This window comes from Phalaenopsis equestris, unplaced genomic scaffold (genome assembly GCF_001263595.1).
Source record: "Phalaenopsis equestris unplaced genomic scaffold, ASM126359v1 Scaffold000084, whole genome shotgun sequence".
NCBI classification, from domain to species: Eukaryota; Viridiplantae; Streptophyta; class Magnoliopsida; order Asparagales; family Orchidaceae; genus Phalaenopsis; species Phalaenopsis equestris.
This window is the reverse complement of record NW_018164526.1, coordinates 391,500-409,258: the sequence shown is the minus strand read 5'-3', so window position 1 is coordinate 409,258 and position 17,759 is coordinate 391,500. Positions and strand designations below refer to the sequence as shown.

At 38.9% G+C, this 17,759-nt stretch overlaps 1 protein-coding gene across 3 annotated transcripts in view; it reads right to left on the bottom strand.

Annotated features, from left to right (window-relative positions):
* Positions 1-16,340, bottom strand: part of LOC110019890 (protein STAY-GREEN LIKE, chloroplastic-like) — a 23,911-nt gene extending 7,571 nt beyond the window's left edge. For 2 of the 3 annotated variants that reach the window (XM_020717751.1, XM_020717752.1), the window contains exons 1-2: positions 15,960-16,340; positions 15,237-15,416 (exon numbers count right to left, since the gene is read on the bottom strand). In XM_020717751.1, the coding sequence (XP_020573410.1) occupies positions 15,237-15,416; positions 15,960-16,115 (336 nt within the window). In that variant the 5' untranslated portion in view covers positions 16,116-16,340. The remainder of the gene's footprint in view (positions 1-15,236; positions 15,417-15,959) is intronic. The other variant, XM_020717753.1, reaches the window with a different exon arrangement.
* Positions 16,341-17,759: the final 1,419 nt, after the last annotated feature.

Sequence of the window (17,759 nt, the reverse complement as noted above, 5' to 3'; positions counted from 1 at the left end):
ATATATACATACATATATATATACATACATATATATATACATACATATATATCTATATACATATATATATATATATCTATATACATATATGTATGTAGATACATATCTATATATATACATATATATGTATGTAGATACATACATATGTATATACATATATATGTATGTAGATACATATGTATATACATATGTATGTACATACATACATATGTATGTACATAGATACATACATATGTATGTACATAGATACATACATATGTATGTACATAGATACATACATATGTATGTACATAGATACATACATATGTATGTACATAGATACATACATATGTATGTACATAGATACATACATATGTATGTACATAGATACATACATATGTATGTATGTACATAGATAGATACATATGTATGTATATACATACATATGTACATATGTATGTATGTACATACATATGTATATATGTATATATATACATACGCATACAAAATCTAAATTTTATGGTAATAATTTTAATTTTTTTTTTGTGAGTTGCAAAACAATGGGTATAAATATCTGGATAATTTTGACTTACATCTTTTAAAAAAATTGAATATCAAATTCTTATAACAAAGCCCAAGGGCGATTATATTAAAGAGAAAAGGGTACGGATAGGTTGCATGAGTGGACCCAAATAGACACCCAACTCACACGGTACAACATACACAAAAATAAAAAATAAAAACCCAAAAGTAGATGGTACATGTAAGATCAATAAGGTCGACACAATTTAGTTTTGTCTCTGCCTCTAGTTCTCGGAAAGGAACCAGTTAACAAATTGGTGAGGTGCATATCATTGCCCGGAGTAATCAAAGTATCATCCATTAGATTTTGTAACTTAAGTAGATCCTCATTCTTCTTCTTCCTCCTGAAAGTGTAGACCTGTCATTCCTCATCCAAAGATTGTTGGTCATTCTGATGAGGTGGTAGTGTTGCACTAGAAAGATTGCCAACAGTTGTGCCGACAAGAGGTTCAGGTGTATGTGAGGTAAGAGTTGTTGCCTCTACCCTAGATACTTCCTGAAGATAGGAAGTTGCAAGGTTCACTTGATTATCAGTCCGTGTATGTAGAGGTTCTTTAGTACAGTTTACAATATGGTTGGAAATTGTAGGTTGCTCAACAGGGTCATCCAACTTCTCATCGATCGAAGAAATAGAACTTTCATGGAAGGGTCCACAGGGGCAATTAAATCAGGCATCAAAACCTGTCCTGTGGTAGTTTTCTCTCAAAGTGGAACAGATATGTCCAAAGCAGTAGGGTTAGATCCATTCTTATTCACATAATCTTTGGATTTCAAATAAGGGTGAAGCTTATGGCATTTATCAAGGTTATGCTCAAAGATCATACAATAAGAGCAATAAGGAAGTCTATGCTCCATCACGATTTATTGTCAATATCCATTATGAGTTGTGCCCAATTAGACTTCAGTAACTTCAGGTAAAGTCATATCTCTTTCAATAAATATTCTGGCAACAGAAGGCCTCGTTAGGTTGAAAGTGGGTAGATCTAGCTTCATAGGGTCCCTAAGTATGGCACCAATAGAGTAAAGAATATGATGATGAAAAAAATGCAGTTTGAGACTAGGTAGACTAAACCATACCGATACAGTAGAAGGTTCATGATTGGGGTCAAAATCAGGAAACCACTTGAATAGCTTCATTGGTTTACCAGCAATGTTAAGATATTTTTTTAAAAAAATATGAGTGTAGTTTTTAGGCAAGGTTAATTGAATCAATACGTGTCTCTCATCCATAAGCCCCTATTTCCACTTTCCTGTTAATTTGAGATCATCAAAACTTTTCATGATAACATCCATAGGTGGGTGTCCAAGCTGAAATTTTTCAATAAGAGCAAACTTGAATTTATCAATCAATGATGAAATTTCTAACACAGAGAAGAAAATGTGTTGTTTTCCCGTTTTTCCTGCTTGCATTCTTAATAAAGGGGCAATCACCTGTACCATCACGATGCTCCTTATAACTTAAGGGGAAGACAACCGTCGTCTCCCCCTGAAGATTACCTACCACGTGAGCAAAGGAGATTTTGTCAGGTTCAACCGAAAAAGGAAGCTCCATCACAGCAAGAAGAAGCCCTGTCAAGTCGCGCAGAGGGCAAAAACAACGAGCCGAAGAGGTCGGGGCAAAACCACAGTTGTCTAAGGCGCAAAACAGTCACAGCTCGACGATGTCCCACAGATGGCAGACAATGAAGAGCCGCGGAACAGTTACAGTTGGACGAGATCCACGCAAAAGTTGGATGACGTGAAGAAAAGACGACGAAACCGCCGAAGCTGGAAGTCCCTTCATCGTTGGGCATATATATATATATATATATATATATTATGAAAAGCCCAAGGGCTGATTTTATTGAAATAGAAAATGATACATAAAGATTGTATGAGAAGTGTCCAAAGAGGCGCCCTACCCATACTATACAAGCACATAAAAACTCTAACAAAAGGTACAGATAGACTCAAAAAAAAATTAAAAATAAATTTAAAACATGCAGAAAACAGTAGCTAGGGACGAGTCAGTTTAGTCTTGCCTCCTCCTCTAGTTTTAGGAACGGAACCAGATAACAGGCTTTGCAGAATCGTGTCATTGTCAGGAGTCACCAAAGTATCACCCATTAAGTTTTCAAGTTTGAGTGAGCCCTCAGGCTTCTTCTTCTTCTGCCGAGAAGTGCAAACCTGTGATTCTTCATCTGAAGACGGCTCATATGATCTTCGATCTGATTTGATGTTTGAACCGCAGTAGGCAGAAGACAGTTGTTGCCACCGCAATAGGTTCCAGTGTATGTGAAGTGTGAATTGTTATCTCTGCACCTGATGCTTCATGAATAGGAGCTGCGGGACTATCCTGATTTTCAGTTCGAACATTATCCATTGTAGTATGGTCAGGAGAAGGGATCCCAGGGGCAGACTTCAACTCATGTCTTGTGGTGTTTCTCTCCTCAGTTTGGCTGTCATCAAGTTTGCTGGGAGCGCGTTCAATTACATGGGGTGCGCTAACAGTGTGTTCCTGCTTTTGACTATTAGTTCTCAACTGTGGGTGCAATTTGAAAAATTTCTCCTGCGGATGTCCAAATATTTTGCATTGCTTGCAGTAGTATGGTTTTTGTTCCATAATGATTTTTTGTCAATAACCATTGTGAGCAGATCCAAGTCAGACTTCTTAGACATCTGGTAGTGTAATATATCGTTCAATCAAAATCCTTGCAATAAAGGGTTTTAAAAAATGAACTGCAGGTAAATCTACCTGTAAAGGTTTTCCAAGGATGGTCCCAATTGCATATAAGATAGGTAGATCAAAGAAATGAAGCTTGAGTTCAGTTAATGAGAACCAGATAGGTGCAATTGGGGGTTCTTGACTGGAATCAAAATTGGGGGTCCATTTGAGCAATTTCATATGTTTGCCCCCAATTGTGATGAATTTCTTTTAGAAAATCCTCGTGTAATCATCTTTTGTGTTCAGCTGTATCATCACATATCTTCCATCGAAATGGCCCACCTGCCAATCCTCAACCAGATTGAAATCTTCAAAAACCTTCCTGATGATCTTCATATTCGGCAACCTAATTGAAACTTTCCAACTAGTGTAAATTTGTATTTTCCTGCACGAGTTGAAATTTCAGCGCCAGAGAAGAAAATTGTTGGTTTGCCCGCATTTTTCTCTATTTTTTTATAAGATTGCAATCGTCATTTCCTGCCACAGAATCATTGTAACTCTGCGGGAATATCGCACTATCTGCGAGGTGAAAAGGGGAGTTGTTTGTTAACCACTGTAGTATAGGAGGGTTTGGCAAGGTTATCACCGGTGAGGGCGGCGGCATAAGAAAGCCCTGAGGCCATTACCGCGGCTAATGCCAAACTGCAGCAGGAAGAAAAGTTGCAAGATCTGTCGCAGACACCTACGTCAGAGGCTGAAACGAGTGGCTCTGTCGCAGACTCGCGAGTTGAGCCGAGCATAATGACGAGCGGCTCAAAATAAGTCGAGCGGCTCGCAGATGCTCTGAGCCGAGCAGACGACGAGCGGTCTGTCATAGACGCAGATCGCAAGCGAATCTGTCGCAGACGAGGCACAGACATGAAACGCAGCAAACGACACGAATGGAAGCAGACCACCGAGACGAAGCAGGCGACGCGCGACGACGCCGAAACCCGAAGACAAAACGAAACGCGAGACGCTAGGGTTCGCCATGGGGCGGAACCCTAGCAGAGCGGAACAAGCAGAACGACGACATTTATATAATTGAATGAGTACTTAAACATCTATAGATATAGATATATATATATATAACAAGAAGAAGGAGGATTCTCACCTCGAGCACATCGATTACTATGATATCGTCGTCTCTATTAGGGCTTCGCATAGCGATTTCTATCGTCAATGATTCAGTCGCGGTCGAAGGAAAATGGGTCGCACCTCATCGCCTCTGCTTCGACCTTCGCCTACTGTGTTTCGTCGTCTCTTCGCTTTTGTTGCCTCACGTCCTCAGCTTCGTCTGTTTCGATGTCGAGCTTCTGTCAGGAGCTTTTGTTGACGTCCTCGTCTGTTTTGCGTCCTCATCTGTTTCGGATCACGTCTTCTGATACGTTCGCCTACTGCGCTTACGGAGTGTCATAGCAGGTGGACTCTCTTTCTACTATGATGGGTGTGATCCTTCCTTCTTCGGTTGAACCCAGCAAAGCTTCCTTTGCCCACGTAGTGGGTAATCATCTAGTGGAGTCGGTTGTTGTCTTCCCCTCAAGCTATAAAGAATGTCGTGATGGTACACGTGACTACCCTTGGATCAAGAAGGCAAGTAGAAAAGATGGAAAAGCAGCATTCTTTTTCTCTGATTTAAAATTTTCAACATTGAATAAGAAATGCAAGTTGGCTCATATTGTAAAATTTCAAGGAGGGACCCACCTATGGAAGTTATTAAAAAGAGTTTTGATGATCTCAAACTAGTAGGCAAGTGAAAAGTGAGACTCTTTGATAGGAGACATGTGTTGATTCGAGACATGTGTTGATTTTGATAGGAGACATGTGTTGATTCAGTTAACTACACTTGGATTTTCTCTAAAAAACATCTTAACATTGCAAGAAAGTCAATGAAGTTACTCAATCCTGATCTTAACCCAAACCATGAATCTCCCACTGTATCAGTATGGGTTAGTTTACCTGGTCTCAAGTTGCATTTTTTTTAATCATCATGTTCTTTACTCTATTGGGGCCATACTTGGGGATCCTATGAAGCTAGATCTACCCACCTTCAATCTCACCAAGCATTCTGTTATCAGAATACTTGTGGAAAAGGATATCACTTTACCTGATATTACAGAAGTTTGGTTGGGCACAACACATAATGGGTATTGGCAACAAATTATCATGGAACATAGATTTTTTTGGTTCGACCCACTGTAAGGTGTTTAGGCATGCCCTTAGCAAATGTCACAGTCTCCATCCTAACTTGAAATCTGCAGCTTAAGAGCATCAGGATGAGTCAAACCCCACTGCTTTGGAGACTTCTGCCCCACTTGTGGAGAAAATTACCACAAGAGAAGAATTGGTGTCTGATTTAATTGCCCCTGGGGATCCCTCTGACAATAATGTTTATGTTTCTACGATTGATGTATTGCGGATGGCTCTGGTGGGCAACCTAAACCTTCAAACATTATTGAGAACAAAACTGAAGGATCCTTACCTATAAAGGTTAAAGTTCGGACTGATAATCAGGGGAGCCTTGCAGTTCGTCATCTTCAGGTATCATCTGGGGCAAAGGAGACAATTCATGTTTTACATACACTAGAACCTATTGTGGTTACAACGGTTGACAATCTTTCTACTGTGGTTCTACCGCCTCATCTGAACGAGCAAGTCGTTACTGTTAGTCAGGTGCAAGGAATTCATCAGCTTATAAATGCCCGCCAATCTGTTGACCAACACACTGATTAGATGAACCAGTCTTCGGAATAGTAGGTTTACGCATCCAAGAGGAAGAAGAATGGAGACTTGAGCTCAGGAATTTAATGGTTGATACATTAGTTACTTCGAGTAATGGCACGCAGCTCACCAATTAATTAGTTAGCTCTCTTCCTAGAACTAGAGGCAGAGGCAGGACTAAATTGGGTTGTCCCTAATTTTTTGGGCGTTTTGGTGGTTTTGGTTTTTGGTCTTACGTGTATCTTTACTTTTTTGTTTGTGTTGTACCGTATTAGTGAGGTGTTTCCACTCATACAATCTATTTGTATATTTTCCTTTTTAATATATTACTCCTTGGGCTTATATATATATATATATATATACATGTATATGTATATATGTACATGTACATGTACAGATGTACATGTACATGTACATCTGTACATGTACATGTACATGTATACATGTACATGTACATGTACATGTATACATGTACATGTACATGTACAGATGTACATGTACATGTACAGATGTACATGTACATGTACATCTGTACATGTACATGTACATCTGTACATGTACATGTACATATATATATATATATACACACACACATATGTATGTATGTAGATAGATGTATGTTATGTATATATAATGACGGAAGCGGGAGTGGGAGGCTCTGCAAGGGTTTCCCCTCACGAATATACCTAGCCACTGCGACGGTGTTTTCACGCTCGAAGAAGAGGAAGGATTTCGCGCTTGATTCTGTTTCGTCTTCTTGTCTCGCAAGTTTTTATGTATGTAGATAGATGTATGTATGTATGTATGTAGAAAGATGTATGTATGCATGTATATATAATATGTATGTAGAAAGATGTATGATATATAATGACGGAAGCGGGAGTGGGAGGCTCCGCAAGGGTTTCGCCTCACGAAGAAACCTAGTCTCTGCGACAGTGTTTTCACGCTCGAAGAAGAGGAAGGATTTTGGGCTTGATTCTGTTTCATCTTCCCGTCTCGCAAGTTTTTCCTGGCTCTACGGCGCGGCTCATCTTCCTGTCTCGCGAGTTTTCCCGGCTCGGGAGTTTTCCCGGCTCTGCAGCCCGTCTTCTCGTCTCGCGAGTTTTCCCGGCTTGCGAGTTTTCTCGTCTCTGCAGCTCATCTTTCGTCTTACTGCATTTTCTCCATTTCAGCTTCGGTTGTTCCGACGCTGAGTTTTTTGTGTGCTTATTAGAGCTGCTTTCTTCACTATTCTTAACGCCGCACCTCTATCGATTGGAGATGGCTTCAGACAGATCGTATGTTGCTGCCCTTGCGGACGTCCACGCCTCAGGTACACCTAAATCGTATTATTTCCCTACTTCATTTGAATGGGCGAAGGACATCAAGAAACCTGGTAGAAAGAATGAGAAGTTTGTCATCTATTTTACAGAAACTAAATGTATTCATCTTGTTTATTCCTATCGTCTGAATTTGGTTGGAAAATTTTTATATAGTCATCCCAAAATGAAGCTTATTTGTAAAAAATTTGAACTTATACACCTTGTTGGGAGTGAAAAATTGGACTTTTAGATGGAAGATGCATTCTTATTCAACTTAATAATGAAGAGGATTACACGTGCTTATTTGCTAGAAAAATAATCTGGATTGATAACAGAGCAATGAAGATTCTGAAAGGGTCTGTGGATTTTAACCCATAGAAGGAATCATCAATCATTCTAGTTCGGATTCGCCTCTCTGGTCTGTAATTTCATTATTTTACTCATAAAGTGTTATACTTTATTGTCTCAACTTATGGTAAGCCACTCAAAACAAACATTTCTACTTTTAATCTTTCTCATCTATCTGAAGTCAGAGTACTTATTGAAAGAGACATCACTTCATCCATTTCTGAGAAAATTTGATTAGGCACACAGCACCATAGATATTGACAAAAGGTAGTGATTGAATATTTTTCTTCGTATTGTTTGAATTGTCGTATGTTCAGTCACTCCAATTCTCAATGCCACCATCTACACCCCCATCTCAGACCAAAAAAGCAGTGCTCCACCAGAGGCAGTGAATCAATCTCCTCCTGATCAGCTCCAAGTTATTGACACTATTGATCATCAAAAGGATACCTCTGAGGACGTCACTATCCTCGCAGGCAATATATCAATCATTCAGTCTCCACACAATGTTGTAGCTCCCTCATCTTTGAAACCTCCTATCATGGGGGCGAAGGAGATTCTTCAGACCCCACCTGCCCTAGAACCTACTCTACTGCTTCATTACCGTCTTATCAGATCGAGCAAGATGTTAATGTTACTCAGACTCATGAGAATCATGATGTGTAACATCTTACACCTGTCCGACCACCTTTGGACCAATCCATTGATCAGATGAGTCAATCCTCGGATGAAGAATGACAATTCTACACATACAGGAGGAAGAAGAAGAATGGAGACCTACTTGAGCTCAGGAATCTGATGGATGATACTTTGGTTACTTCGGGTAATGGTACGCACCTTACCAATTTGTTAGTCAGCTCCCTTCCGAGAACTAGAGACAAAGGAAAAACTAAAGTGGGATGTCCCTAATACTTTTGCGCCCGTTTATGGCTTTTTGGTTTTTTATCTTTATGTGTCTTTACTTCATTAAGGATTTTGTGTGTTGTATTATGTGAGTTGGGTTTAGGGTTTAGGGTCTTCTTTTAGACCCTCTCATACAACCTATATGTGTCTTTTCCTCTTTAACATATTAGTCATTGGGTTTTTTCTTAAAAAAATAAATAAATAAAAATATAGACATACATACATATATAGACACATATATATATATAGGTATATATATTCTTTTGAAAAAACCCAAGGGCTGATATATTAAAGATAAAGATACAGATAGGTTTGTATGGGTGGGCCTAGACACCCAACCCACACGGTACAACACATATAAAAAAATGTAAATGATTGGTACATATAGAAATAAAAAGAAACCTAAAAATCACCCGGGCGCTGAAAAAGTGTGGGTCATCTCAATCTAATCTTGCCTTTAGCTCTAGTTCTCGATAGGGATCCAACTAGCAGATTGGTAAGGTGTTGATCATTACCCGTAGTAACCAAAGTATGTAACCAAAGTATCATCCATCCATAAGACTCCTGAGCTCTAATAGATCTCCATTATTCTTCTTCCTCCTGGAAGTGTAAGCCTGTCTTCTTCCTCCGAAGAATCTGCCTGATAGAGTAGAGCTGAAGCAGAAGGATTACCAACAGTAATACCCACAATAGATTCTACAATATGTGAAGTATGACTTGTCGCTACACCGAATACTTCTTAAAGAGGTGGAGCTGCGAGGCTCTCCTGATTATCAGTCTGAACACTATCATTTATAGGTAATAGTCCATCAGTATTGTTTTGTATGGAGTTTGTAGGTGTCAACATCACTCGCAGTAACAGTAATAGTTGTGTCAAGGGGGGTCCTAAGATGCAACAGACACAACCTGTCTGGTAGTATCCTCCTCAGGTAGAACTAAAATGTCCACAGCAGTGGGGTTAAACCCATCCTTGTTCACTTGAACCTTAGTTTTCAAATTAGGATAAACTTTGTGGCATTTAGCAAGGATATGATCAAACATCTTACAGTGGGTACAATATGGGGGTTTGTGTTCCATGACGATTTGTTGTCAATATCTATTATGGGTATTGCCCAGCAAGACTTCAGTAACATCAGGTAAAGTAATATCCCCATCAGGTAAAGTAATATCCCTTATCACAAACATTCTGACCACCGAGGGTCTGGTTAGGTTAAAAGTAGGCATGTTTAATTTCAAAGGATCCCCAAGGATGGCCCCAATAGAGTAGAGAACCTGATGGTGAAAAAAATGCAGATTGAGACCAGGTAAACTAAACCATACAGGTACAGTGGGAGTTTCATGATTTAGGTCGGGACCACTTAAGTAACTTCATTGATTTGCCTTTGATATTAAGATATTTCTTGGAGAAAATTCTGGTGTAGTCTTCAGCCACTGTTAGTTGGATCAACACATGTCTCATGCCCATGAGTCTCACTTTTCACTTGTCTGCTAGCTTAAGATCATCAAGACTCTTTCTGGTAACAACCATAGGAGGGTGTCCCCACTGAAATTTTCCAATAAGAGCAAACTTGGATTTTTCCGTCATGGTAGAAATTTCTGATTCAAAGAAAAAAATTATTGTTTTTTCACCTTTCATATTTCTCTTCTTAATAAAAAAGACAATCATTTGTGCCCTCACGAGATTCCTTATAACTTAAAAGGGAACCCCCCTGCGGACTCCACCTGAGAGTTACCCACCACGTGGGCAAAGGAGATTTTGTCTGGCTCAACCAAACGAGGAGGCGCCATCAGAGCAAGGAGAGCTGTACGCGTTGAGCTACAGTGAAGAACAGTGAATGACGAGCGGCCCTATCGCAGACGCCAGAGGCAGAGCCGAGCAGACGACGTGTCGAGCGGCTCTGTCAGAAGACCAACGGATCGAGCAGCTCTGTCAGAAGCAACGCATCGAGCAGACCCGAATGCGTCGTCGTTAAGAAGCAGACGAACGCCGACGAGCGCGAGTCGACGAAGGAGAAAGGAGCGGAAGCTTCGAGCAACCGAATCAATGGCGATCGCCGTTCGAAACCCTAGCAGAGCAATCGTCCATCATTTTTAATATATATGCATGTATATATATATATATGTGTGTGTGTGTGTGTGTGTGTGTGTGTGTGTGCGTGTGTGTTAATAATAACGCGGTCATCACTCATGCTCTGCTAGGGTTTCGCCTCTATGGCGAACCCTGGTTTCTCCACCATTGCTTTTCTCTTCGTCGTCTTCGTCTTCATCCCCACGCGACAGCTCTTTCCTGTGGGTAGGTTTCGAATTGCGTCGGCTCGGCTTCTACAGCGTCTCGTGCTTGCAGAAGGCCAAATCGAACGCGGCTGCTCGATCCGGACCAATCGCGGCGTCTGCTTTTGCGTCATACTTCGTGCATCTCTCTTTGAAGGGTTTTCCCACGGATTCCCGATCGAGCGCGGCTGTTCGATCCCGACCAACCTTTCGTGCTGTGTTTCGTAGTCTCTTCCTAAATGGTTTCCCGCGGATTCCGTTCGGCATTTGCTCTTTACTTCACTGACCTTCACTGTTTCTTACTTCGCGTCTCCTTCTATTGGTGATGGCTTCAGACAGATCGTATGCTGCTACCCTTGCGGGTGCCCACACCTCAGGTACACTTAAATCGTGTTCTTTCCCTCTTTCGTTTGAGCGGGCGGAGAACATCAAGAAAACTGATAGGAAGAATGGGAAGTCTGTCATATTTTTCACAGAAACTGAAGGTATTCAACTTGCTTCAGACGACAATTGGGAAAATTTTTGTATGGTCATCCCAAAATGGAGATTACTCATAAAAAATTTGAGCTTATGCATCTTGTTGGGGAGTGAAAAATTGGACACTTAGATCGTAGACACATTCTTATTCAAATTAATAATTAAGAGGATTACACACGCTTATTTGCTAGAATGATAATCTGGATTGATAATAAAGCAATGAATATCATGAAATGGTCTGTGAATTTTAACCCACAGACGGAACTATCAATCATTCTACTTTGGCTTTCACTATAAGACCCTCCATTTCCGGTTCTAAATTTCTTAACATCTGGACTACTCATGATATTTTTTTAAATCTTAGGCATCAGGTGTGGAAACATGATGATGTTGGTACCCCTTGGTTCAATCTATGGCAACTTCATAAGAAAGTAGCTGCTCCTTTAAGGAAATGAAACTATCAGATCTTCGGTAATGTCCATACAAAAGTCATTGATGCTCAACAAAATTTGGATCAATTGGAGTCCCAAGTCATTGTTTTATCTGCTTTGTTTGATGAAGTAGCTAAGGCTCATTGTTTCCCTCTCTCTAGTTCCTACAGAACAGAAAATTTTCTCTGTTTTTCAAGCTATTAATCCAAATAAAGCCCCTGGCCCGGATGACTTTACTTCTCCCTTCTATATTCACTGTTGGGACATCATTAAGAAAGAGGTTATCATTGATATACAAAGTTTTTTCCTTGGTGAGAATACAGGTAAATATTTTAATTATGTTTTGATTGTGCTTATTCCCAAGAGCAATGATAAGGTAAGTTGGGATAACTTTCGTCCAATGTTATTTCTAAAGTTCTGAGCAAGTTGATTGTGAACAGACTTCAGCCACATCTATCTACTATTATTTCCCCACAACAATCTGTTTTTATTAAGGGCATGGAAATTACTGATAACATTTTACTTGCTCAGGAAATGATAGAGGATTTAGACAAGAAATGTAGAGGTGGAAACATGGTCCTTAAACATGATATTAATAAAGTTTTTGACACTATTAATTGGGATTTCATCCTTAATATTTTGAGAGCTATGGGCTTTAACCATGATTTTTGTTCTCTTATCAAAAGATGGTTGGAGAACAATCATTATAGTGTCTTAGTTAATGGTAAAGTTTATGGTTTTTTTTCAGCACAAAGAGGCATTAAACAGGTAGATCCACTCTCCATCACCATGTTTATCATTGTTTTTGACTATCTATCTCATCTATTAAATCATTTACATATTCAGCATCCCCACATTCAATTTTCCCATAAATCCAAAGTTTCGGTTAGCCACCTAGCATATGCTGATGATGCTATACTTTTCTCCAATGCTAGTAAGTATGCTATTAAGTAAGTCGGCTTATCTTTTAACAAATCTAAATATTCTTTATACTTTGGGAATTCAGTTCATTGCAATATTGCTAATTGGGCAACCACCTTTACCGGTTTCCAAGTTGCACATCTTCCCATTAAATACATGGGGGTTAACATTCTTAGGGGAAGGAGGAAGCAAATACAAATGGATGATGTCGTGGACAAAATTAAATCCAGAATTATTGATTGGAGAAATGTTTTCTTATCAAGTGGTGGTAGGCTAACCTTGTTGAAAAGTGTTCTCTCCAGCATTCCCTTGTATGTTATGCAGGTGCTTAAAATTAAGAAGAGTACTCAAAAAACACCTGAAATTATTTTCAACAAGTTTCTTTGGTCGGGTAGTGGTACTAGTAAAATTTGGGCTCATTGGAAAAAATCATGCAAACCTCTTCTTTCCGGTGGTCTTGGTATTAAAACTCTACAGCAACTTGTGGATATCAATATGTATAAGTTTTGGTTTGAATTTAAGACTGGTGACTCTTTATGGGCACAATTTATGCATCATAAATATTACACCCATGCACACCCCTCCACTGTCACATGGAAGGTTGGGGACTCCGAGCTTTGGAAAGCCATCCTGCATGACAGATCTATAGCTGCTAATTTCATTTTTTGAGATGTGGGGGAAGGTAAAATTTTTTTCTAGCATGATCTATGGGGTATGTCTAACCTTACGGTTCTACCCCACTCCTTTTCTGACACACACTTACTTGTCTCTGATTATTGGAATGAAGGGGAATGGAACATAAACAAACTTTGGTCCTTGGTGAGGGATCAAGCTCCTCAAATTTCTAGAATTCCTATACAAAGACACAAGAAGGATACCAATGTCATCATTATTAGTCAAGATATCACCACTGGCATTTTTTATCTTCATAATATTATTTATATTTCTTCTATGATTAAGAGTAGCATGAAAATATTTGGTGTTTCTGTCACCAGCAGTAAAGTAGATATCATTAGCCTTTTGTTGTAAAAGTCATTCCTCCAAAGAGATTGCATCCTGAAGTGCTAGGTGAGTCTTTCAACAGCATCCAGCAAATCAGGTGAACCAACAACCTGGGACTCTAATTGATTAACAGTTTGTTGAGCCTCCAGCACTTTGGTGTGAACATTACCAAAAACCTAAAAGTTCCATTCTTCAAATTAGTAGTTAATTTTTTGTGCAATTGCCATAGGATAAACTAAGGGGTCCCAGCACCATCAAATTTTCACATTTGTAAAACAAGACTTAAGAAAGTATCATAAGTAGTCCAAATAATTAGAAATTTAAAACTATAAATGGAAGGTCTGACATTGAAAGCCAAATTAAGTAAAATGGGATTATGATCAAAGTATGCATGATTTAAATGTTGGACCCGAATAATTGGATAGTAATTCAGAAAATGATAAGTGCCCCAAAAACAATCTAGCCTTTGAGAGAGTAATCTCCTTCTCCAGGTGAAAGGAGAACCAGAATAGCCCAGATCAAAAAGGTCTGCATCAAAAACAGAGTCACAAAAATGATTTATAAGTTTAGTGTCACACCTGCCACCCCCCTCTTTTCAACAAGTTTCATTACTATGTTGAAATCACCCCCCATAAACCAATTCTTAGTAATAGTAGAACCCATCAATTCTAACTTATGCCACAGCAAGTACTTACCTTGCAAAAGTGAACTTGCATGAACAAAAGTAGCCCAACCATGAAAATCCTCCAACTTGAAATAATTTAATACAAATTGCTCCTCATCATCAACAATTATTAAAGTAACAGTGTCCTTCCAGAAGATCCAAATTTTATTATTTTTATTGCAAAAATGTTGATAGCTCTTGAAATTATTGAGAATTCTATTCTTGTTGACTGGCACGAGGTTACAAAATAGCAAAGATGAAAATTTTGTTGACCCTACAAAGATGTTTAAGCCTATTAAGAGAGGAAGGGTCAGTCACACCCCTAATATTTCAAATCATTATGTTAAATATGATGTCTCAAGCCAGCCCTCCTAGAAGATCTAGAAGGGTTGCTTAACTGCTCTCCATCAGAATAACAAATGTCATCTTGTATGATATTTCTTGCATTCAGCTGAGAAAGTTCATTATTTCTTTTAGCTTTCTTTTTAGTGTGTCGTTGGACTAGCCATTCATTTTCAAGTGCAGTGGTAGCATCTTGTATTGGAATGTTGGGAGGATCGTTTGTTTTATCTGTGAAAGAAGAGAGGTGGCAAACAGCATCAGCAACCTGCAAATGATTTTCCAAAACAAGTCCCAGGTGAAGGGAGGAAGCGGTGTGAGCTGTCTGTGAAGGAGGAGCAGAAGATATGTATGTATGTATGTATGTATGTATAGATATAGATATAAAGAATCAAGCAATAACCCGGGATTAATAATATTGAATGAAAGGAAGGAATAAAATGGTAGACCTAAGTCATTTGATCAGAAGTGAACAAATATTTCCATAAACTAAATTCAAGGGAGCATGGCACATCAAAGTAGTTGGGATGAGGCTAAAGAACTAATAATTTAAATGCCAACTTTCTAAGGTCCAGGTGAATGTAAAATTAAACTTAGATAGTCAAGCAAAATACCTTGCTATGGTTTATGTTGTTTGAGATTTCCAGAGTTAAATTTGCTGTGAAGTCACAATGTGTCAGAGTATATGCTCTAGCAGCACTGCTCAAAGCCTGCTTCTCCATATCATCTCCAACAAAAACCACTTTAAGTTTTGAAGCCTCAAATCTTGTTGGTGGACCAAAAAGCCTTACAGCCTGAACTTGAGACACCAAAATGGTAACACCAAGCTTTCAATTGCTCATAAAAACGAGTATAGTATAAAAATGCATGTCAAAAAAATTAACTGTCAAAAAAAAAAACTTCAAATAAAACTAATATCTGGGAGCCTCATGATTTTAGACAGATCAATTAACTAGATCAAAATCACATTCTCACCCCATTGTTTTAACCGTGGATCCATTTTCAGAATTAATGCGTTAAGGTTACAAATATCCAATATTTAAAACACATGAGCTCAAGCATCATTTGAAACTGCTATTTCTTCTCAGTCTAGAAAGCCAAAAAAATCTCTCATAATCCTCATTCACGATAGATAAAAAAAACCCCGTATTATAGTAAAATGACCCAAAATAGGAACCCTAAAAAATTGCAGTGCAACATCAAAAGTAACCTAATTTCTGTATTTCAAAGTTGCTGGCATTGCCCTAATCAGCAGCAATCAAGCACATTAGAGCGAGCCAGCAATAAATAGTAAACACAGCTAGAGAATGAAGATGGAGAAGGATAAGTTTGAATACCAGGGAGCCGTAGGAGTACCTCCTGTCACACGATTGTATCCGGAACTGCTTGCCCAATCTTTTGGCGGATGAAGGTCTTCCGGAATGTGCTGCTGAAAACGAGATGATGACGTTTGGACATCCATTTGCATTCCCAGCTATACAACAATGAGTCATTTTAAAGCACTAATGAAGGAAAAGAAAAGGAAGAGCTGCAAGATACAGTAGGGTTTGCCATCCCGCATCTCACAATCACATGGCCTTCCACCCTTCGCATTCTGGTTGGGAATTATGATTGTCGAAATCAGCGGTCCTTGTCCGCCGTTCATTGTAGCCGCCCTTGCTCTACAAAGTGATAGCAACTTGAGCTAGCTGCCACGTGGCCAACCTCAAAGGCTGACATAGAACAATGGTTGGATGATTGATCGGCTTAGTTTTTTAAATAGTATTTATAAAAAGTTTAAATTGATAACAAAAAAATATTTTAAATAGTATTCAACTTCAATTTTGTTTACATACATACCATTTTTTTTTACATGAAAATGTGTGTTCCACTTTGCAAATGTTAAAAGAGTGGTATTTTTATGTGATATAATAGATTTAGGTGATATAAATGTGACAAAATAAAGTTTAGGTGTTAGACACGTAAATATATATGGATGGAGTGGTATGTATGTAAATGCCTCTATTTAGGAGCAGGGAAGAATTGAGTGCAAATGATGTAGAATAAAACAAATCTTGAAAATGTGATCAGTCAATTTTGAAATGAAAGATAGCTTGCATTCGGTTTTTTTATTTTTTTGTGTGGCCAATTACAAGGTAGTCTTGTAAATTTCTCAATGTTCTTGTATAATAGGATTGTGGTAGTGCGAATCTTAGAGCAAAATATGAGTACACGACAAATGAGGTGGACCCACGATCAAAATATGCCTAGATCAGTCAACAAATTGATATAATTTATGGAGAAGGAAAATCAACGCCAAAGCCGAGGATGCATCTCAGAACTCTGTTGGATCGTTCACTAGTCAACGGGTTGATCGACATAGAAGTCGAACAAGGGCTGGCCATAAAAGTAGCCGAACAAAAAATACCCACAGAGCGAATCGAAGGAAGAACGGTCTACCACAAAGGGAATGAGGAAAGTGAATTAGAGTTTGAGGGGAAGTCATAGACAAGCTCGATTGAGACTTCATATAACCCCCACGTGGTTCAACCCATCACTATCGAATGAATAAATATGCTCCAACGGGCGAAATATTATCGTTGTCTGCCAACAATTTATTTGTCAGCATATTTAAATATATTGTATAAATGACTTTAGTACCCCTCACTTTTTTTGCATATAAAGGGAGCATAAAGGTAATTGTGTATTCAGGGTGTCTCCTATATCTATAAATAGGAGAACATTCCATGAAGAAAGACTCTACACTCATATTTTTACTGTTTGACTCCTCGCTCTTACTCATCCTCCCCTTCATTACATGATCTATTCTTTGGGTTTGATTCTCAGATATTTCCTTACTCAACATCCTAAAAGGTGGGGTGAGTGTCATGTCACCAACAAGAAGAGGAACACAGCGCAACGACAAAGCTGTCGATTAGGAGGCATGGAGTTAAGCAGTAGATGTGCATAGTAAATGGGAGATGGTGTGGCATTAAGTAGAGGAAATGAAGGACAGTTGATGCTAGAAATGAGGGAACATATGATATGTTCTTTTTAAGAAGCCCTATCCAGAGGAAGCCAAAACCCGTAGAGCGAAAACCTCAAGAATGTAGCCGCCAAGATACTAATCACCTTGATGGAATAGAGACAATGATAGG